This window comes from Cynara cardunculus, assembly GCF_001531365.2.
Source record: "Cynara cardunculus var. scolymus isolate 2C chromosome LG 13, CcrdV1, whole genome shotgun sequence".
Lineage (NCBI taxonomy): Eukaryota > Viridiplantae > Streptophyta > Magnoliopsida > Asterales > Asteraceae > Cynara > Cynara cardunculus.
In genome coordinates, this window is record NC_037540.1 from 29,449,374 (window position 1) to 29,456,625 (window position 7,252).

General features: G+C 32.4%; 1 protein-coding gene across 1 annotated transcript; it reads left to right on the forward strand.

Moving 5' to 3' along the window:
* Positions 1–1,381: 1,381 nt before the first annotated feature.
* Positions 1,382–5,524, forward strand: LOC112524655 (ras-related protein RABD2a-like). Its single transcript, XM_025134583.1, has 8 exons — positions 1,382–1,641; positions 2,944–3,016; positions 3,413–3,460; positions 3,571–3,618; positions 3,720–3,791; positions 3,924–4,079; positions 4,552–4,655; positions 5,159–5,524. The coding sequence occupies exons 1-8, from the start codon at positions 1,628–1,630 to the stop codon at positions 5,250–5,252; spliced, it is 609 nt and encodes a 202-aa protein (XP_024990351.1). The 5' UTR covers positions 1,382–1,627; the 3' UTR covers positions 5,253–5,524.
* Positions 5,525–7,252: the final 1,728 nt, after the last annotated feature.

The window sequence follows — 7,252 nt, forward strand, 5'->3', positions numbered from 1 at the left end:
ATTACAAGTAAATTATGCAAAAGTACAACTTATCAAAGCTCGATTTTTGAATTCGTATAACTAATTGCGGATAAATATAATCAAATGGAGAATAAACATCTTATTTTAAAATATAAAAAATCTAAAATATAATTAAAATAATTATCGAGTTCTAACAAAATAATTTATTATTATCTCTATAAGAAAATTATATTATTAAACCAAATATAAATTACTTCGTTAATGTACCTAAATTAAATTATAATAAAAAATTGAATTAAAAAATTACACAAAAAATGAGGAATTTTAAATTGTTAATTTGATAAGAATATCGATATATTTTTGTTATGCATAAAGTATTGTATATTGATGCATATTACTTAAAATTCAAGATTACAAGTAATTATGCATAAGTACAACTTATTAAAGCTTGATGTTTGAATTCGTATAAATAACTGCGGATAGACATAATCAAATAGAGGATGAACATCTCATTTTAAAATATAAAAAATCTAAAATATAATTAGAATAATTATAGAGTTCCAACAAAATAAATTATTATTATCTTTCAAAAAATATATATTATTAAACCAATATAAATTACTTCGTTATTGTACACAAATTAAATTATAAAAAAATTGAATTAAAAAATTATACAAAAAATAAGGAATTTCAAATAATTAATTTGATACTAATATCGATATATTTTTGTCAAATTTTGTATGATATCTTCAAACATATATTTATTCAAAAATAAAAACATCATCGCTTTCTCAAAATCACATAAAGTCATATTATAACATCGATTAAAATAAAGAATAAAATGAAATATTAAAATCACGATGTATTTCGCTGCATTGCGCGGGTACACTTCTGGTTATATTATAAAGTATTTGACAAAAACTCTTACAACCATTTTTTATGCATGAAGTACTGTGTATTAATGCATAACTATTTAAAATTTCAAGATTACAATTAATTGTGCCTAGGTACAACTTATTAAAGCTCAATTTTTGAATTCGTATGTATAACTGCAGATAAACATAATCAAATATAGGATAAACATTTCATTTTAAATATAAAAAATCTAAAATACAATTAGGATAATCATTGAGTTCTAATAAAATCATTATCTTTATAAAATTTTATTGTTAAGACGAAAATAAATTAATTCACTAAATCGTAAAAATATTATCTTTCTCAAAATCATATAAATCTTATTATATCTATAAAAATAAAAAATAAAACAAAATATTAAAATAAAAATATATCTCACTGTGAGTATTCTTCTGATTTTATTTAAATAATATTAACATTTATTTTGTAACCTGAAAGAGTATATGATTATAATATAATATAATATTTTTGCATACAAATGGCCAAACACCTCGGTAGTTTTGTTGAATACATTTCTTTCTAAACCACGGAAGCCTTCGTAAATTTCAATGCTTATTTTTTCCATCTTCTCTGTTTCTTTCATCCCCGCCATCTTATTTGATTCGCTTCTTCTGCAAGAAAACTAATCACAATTCTCTCTAATCTCACGCCGGAGATCCAATTTCACCCTCATATTTGCGGCCGTCGGAAGGAATCTCCATCACCCTTGTATCAGTCGACGCTTTCTACAGTCGGCTCAATTTTTTTTATCATGAATCCCGAGTAGTAAGTCCTTGATTTCCCTCCTTTTAATCTCGTTGTAATTTCTTATTTGAATTCGGACTTTTCATTGGTATATTCTATTGTTTTCTTCCTGAAATTGTTGTTTGGATCTGTTTCAATTATTAATTTTTACCAATGTTAATTAGCTTTCTTGGGATTAGCTTTTCGTTGTTGTGGATTTGGATGATCCAAGCAAATCTTTACTTTTTTCAAAAAATTCGATGGAATAGTTGTTCTTTAAATATATTAAACGTCTACAATTTAGCAGTTAATGTGTAAGAGAGTTATGTGTGGATAATTTGTCGATGTTTCGTGGGGAACTAGGGATCGGAAGTTAACATTATTATTTAGGCATATAAGTAAGGAAAAGGAAGATGCGTTACTTTTAATGTGCCATGATTGAATTAATGGTGAAGCTTTGAAGTCGGTTGATTGAGAATGATGCAAAGTAGCGTTTGATGGCAAATAAACATAATGTGTTTCTGATTTTGATGTTAAATTGCAATATGGGTCCTTCAATGCATGTTCTCGTTGTCTCAAACTGGTGGAAGTTAGTAGAGAATCTAAATAGGTCGTGATACCATGTCTTGAAACTCTAGTAATGTTTGAACAAGCACATTACGGAGAAGAATTAAGATATACTAAATCGCAGAAGCTCAATGACAACAGGAGCATGCCTGGGTAAGTACCAATATTGACATGAGTCATGGTAAACCATAATTAGGAAAGATGTAATTATTTTTGGCCTTGCAAAGAAGCTTGTTTTTGTATAATTATCAATATGTAGCGCAGTAGCTGCTATAGGAGAAGCCAAATTCAGTGATGTTCTTTTTGTCAAACTAAAGGTTTTTCTCTAAAGCATAAGTGTTAATTCATGGACTTCAAGAGTGTGTTATCCTTCAAAGAAATGGGAAATGGGATCAAGCTAGGGTCGGTTATGAGGGTACTCTTGAGAGGAAAGACTTTAATAAAAGGTGCTTACTAATGGTATGTAGCAGAGGCGCCCTTAATTGTTGCATTCCGGGATAGAGAATCACAGTGGCAAAATATTCTATGTCAGGAATATGGTGATTCATATTGATGAGACTGAACCTTGCCTATTACATTATAGGTAGCAAAAACTGTTGCTAACAAGGGTTGACTGGGTTACTGTTCTCAAGTATACCATCATGTTGATAGTCTTGAGACACTTCAGGAAGTTGCATAATGGTTCTTATAATCTTATAGATGTATAACCTATCCAACTTTGTCCAAAAATATATACCTTTCATATCTAACAGTGAATACGTGCCATGTTTTATGCAGCGATTACTTGTTCAAGCTTTTGCTGATTGGAGATTCAGGAGTTGGCAAATCTTGTCTTCTGCTTAGGTTTGCTGTAAGTAAATAAGCCACTGATGTCCTGTCATTTCTAAGTAGTTCACTGCTTCTCTCACAACTCAATTATCTATTTGAATGCAGCATGTTGGTCCCGTTTCTCTCAACTAAATATGATATGCTATTTCTAGTTTGATGTTTCATAACGTATCCCATTCAGCACTTCTATTGCAGTGCACAGCATTGTTTTCCTTATCAGAGTTTTAGTATCCCTACTCCATGTCTGTATTCAAGTACATCATCCATTTTCCTCCTGAATTAGTCGGGTAAAACGGAAATCAGTAAAAGAATCTAAAAATTCATGGTAACAAAGATGGTTGCTCCTTTATTGTATGGTAGTATATGCTGCTTAATATACAGTGTTCTTATTTTTTACGCATTGGTCTCTTTTGTACAGGATGATTCATATCTTGACAGTTATATCAGCACAATCGGTGTGGACTTTGTAAGAATTTAAACTTGTGCACATAGAGTTGTATAAATTGACATATGTAGTATTTTGTAATGGTTATCTTTGTGTATACTCAAGGTTTTGATTCTTTGTCGTCTCTGCAGAAAATTCGCACCGTTGATCAGGACGGAAAGACCATTAAGCTTCAAATTGTGAGGGTTTTCTTTTACAAATTTGTAATTTTATCTTCTACTTGGTTCCTAAACAAAAATCATGTTATCTCTTTCCACCTCTCGTTCTTTGGAACATGCAGTGGGACACTGCTGGACAAGAAAGGTTCAGGACGATTACTAGTAGCTACTATCGTGGGGCTCATGGCATTATAGTATGTTTCTTCTAATCCTTAGCTGTCAACTAAAAGAAAACGAAAAAAAAATCATGCATCTTTTAGCTTTGAGCACCAGTAATTTCAGTCTTGGTTCCACTTTTTGATGGTTTTGTATTTGGATTTTTGCAGATAGTTTACGATGTTACTGACCTAGAAAGTTTCAATAATGTTAAGCAATGGTTGAGTGAAATTGACCGCTATGCAAGTGACAATGTAAACAAACTTCTAGTCGGTAACAAGTGTGACCTTGCTGAGAGCAGGGTTGTGTCATTTGATACCGCAAAGGTACACATTTATGTTTCTTTGTCATTCTAATACACCCATTATTGGGGTTGTCCAATTTGTCGATTCCTACACCATGAATAGTTCTTGTGGAAGTCAGGTCCCCTAAATTCTTTTTGGGCTCCTATTATATATTAAAAGAAATTGGGTCTCTTTTCTTCTAATTTTTTGGACTACTAGTATATAGTATATGCTACAAAAAAAATAGGGCCCCTATCTTTTTGGGCCCTGTTCAGGTGTCTGCCTCGTCTGCCCCGGGACAACCCTGTTCCCCACAGACAACAAATGGAGTAGTACCCATGCATGGATCTACCCTGGGCTTATGTTTCCGCAGACACTACACAGTGCCGGATTCAACAAATGCAAACCCTTTCTCTCGGTGTGTGTGTGTGTGTGATTTTTTGGCTTATGATTGGATGGGTGATTGAGGTTATTAAACAGGAAGATAAACTTGGTATTACATTTTGGTGATTAGGAATTTGCTGATGAAATTGGCATTCCATTCATGGAAACAAGTGCCAAAGACGCTACCAATGTGGAGCAAGCTTTCATGGCCATGTCTGCTGATATCAAGAACAGGTATACTCCACTTTTCATGGCTTTTCTCACCAGCCTGCATATTTTTTGATTAATATTAGTCACTAGTCCCTCTCTTGTTTGTATGGACACACTCTCTTGCATGTAGCTTGTTCGCTTGTTTCTTTTAAATTTTGTCGTGCAAGCTTTCTACCTCTTGGAGTAGAGGCAAAATCTGCATACATCCTACCCCCTCAGACTTACCTCTGCCTGGATTTACTGGTGCATGTGATTTAATTTCCCTCTTCCCCAAAACAAAAATAATAATAATAGAAGAGACGCAATCCAACTTGCAAGGTCAAATGGACTTATTTTAAAATCTTGATTTTATGTGAAGACCGAAGTCATCAAACTTTCAAGAGAAGTTACCCTAAATTCTATGACAAATGCTTGTGTTAGATGTTGAATTTAGTAACAAAATTGAAATTTGGTTTTAGATTTAAAAAGTTAGTTGGAAATGAATTGATGAAAGCAGAGATCTTAACTGATACCATGGTTGAGTGCAGGATGGCAAGTCAGCCTTCAACCAACAAGAGGCCACCTACTGTGCAGATCAAAGGGCAACCAATTGGCCAAAAGGGTGGCTGCTGCTCATCTTAGGTTATTCTTTCCCTTTGTTTAAACTACCATCCTGCCCATAAATCAATCCTTTGCTTTTCATATCATTTGAAGTCTTTATTATTATTATTATTATTGATTGGGTTGTATCCATTGTAAAGATTGTTTACTGCTAGTGATTAAATGCCTGCAGTTCCAATCTACTGCAACCAGAAAATCCATTTTTGTTTTGTTTGTTTAGATGGGGGAACATTTTGGCAGACTTATAATCCAATTTCAAATAATGTACCAATTTTGGGTAGTCATTTCACTTCATAATGCTTTGACAACATTCCATTTCATGATTTTTTGGTATGTGGGATATACTTTATTCCTTTGTTTTTCTTCCTTCTCTTTTATCATCAATTAATCATTAAGCTGTGGTCATGTATATGTAAACCTCTTCAGCAAGAAAAGCATTAGCTCTGTACCTGGCATGCTTGATCTGGATTTGTAGTCAAATTTGGCATACCACAATGTAACACCCTAGTTTTCGAGATAACATTTCAATCGGAAATTCGACATATGACCTTAATTTGTAATGTCTGTCATTTGCCTGTTTTAATAACCCTTTTAACCCCAAATTTATATGTTTCTTTATATATATTCCGAAACACAGAATGTTACACACAAGTTATGTCTGAGGGTGAAAACTTTTGCGTTTGAGCTCTTGTAATTTGTCATGCAGAAGGTAGTAATACATATATGATGGTCTGAATGGATTGCCAAAGTGAAACTGTTTTAACTCCTATAGTAAATTACAAATTTGGTCCCTGTGGTTCACCTTTTTTACCCACACCGGTCCCAAATCAGAATAAGTACAAAGATGAGACTTGTGGTTTATATTTTTGCACGCCCCTGGACTCGTGGTTTGCATTTCGCACGCCCGGAGTCACTCCTTGTAAGGGGTGCTCAAAATACTGACCAACCCGAGGTAACTCGATGCACTTCTATACTATAGATTTAATATGATTTTAAGTCTTTGATTAACATATATACATTAGACGGTAGAATAATCCATAATTAGCTATATTCAAAAGTATATTACAATATTAACCGTAATTACTTTCTTATTTGCATTAACCTTCAATTTTCTTTTTTGAGTTAGTATTTTTTGTATGTTATCATTTTGATTTTATTTCGTTTAAACACAAACACTTAGCTAGATTGTAAAATGATATAGCAAAGTTTTTACCGGACCAACCGACATGGTTTGGATTGAGTTGTAGTTTTGTTTGGGTTGGGTTGAGATTTTTAAAACTGCAAACATTGAGTTGTTTGTTCAAATGCCTTTAACCCGACCAGGCCAACCGACACATATGCATCTCTACTCCCTGTAACGAAATAAAAGAAGATTTCTATTACCGAGTTAATTCAAGGGACATTTTGGTCCTTTAGAGACATCAAGTTCAACCAATGAAAATCCATCTTTTATCTAGGTTCATATTCATCTTATAATTTAATGACAAAGGTAAATATGTAATTTTAGTTTCTATGTAACTCCCATAGCATTAATTGAGAGTTACAAAATCAAAAAAGTCCCATAATTGTTGTTGATTTACTGTTGATCTTGTTTTTCTATTATATTGATTTATCTATCTATAATGTTCTTGATTTGTGATTGTTAAAGGAGACCCGATAGTAAAGTTTTCGATATCGTTCAAACTAATATGGATAAACCAATTGGAAAACAAATCGACAACAATGGGAAAGTTAAAATGGTTTACGATGACAATCGGACTTCGAGTTTTGGAAGCGAAGACAATAATCAAAGCGTTTGTATTGGTAATAGATTAATATGTTATTGTATTCGTTTTAATCGAAATTATGTTGATTATTAACATTTTTGTGTTTTTTATAATTCATATTGTGTTGGTAGCTTTTTTTTTTAATTATTACTACGAGCTCAATTCATATTGTAAGTTGTATGTTATACCCATGACATGTGTCACCCAGATACACTGCCAACAGCAATGTAAAACTAAAGGGTCGCATACAAAGAA

Bases quoted from the DNA above. Each gene is read 5' to 3' on its own strand.
- LOC112524655 (XM_025134583.1), top strand. The intron at 3,792-3,923 runs GTATGTTTCTTC...GGATTTTTGCAG, and splicing joins GTGGGGCTCATGGCATTATA to ATAGTTTACGATGTTACTGA. The intron at 4,656-5,158 runs GTATACTCCACT...GGTTGAGTGCAG, and splicing joins TCTGCTGATATCAAGAACAG to GATGGCAAGTCAGCCTTCAA.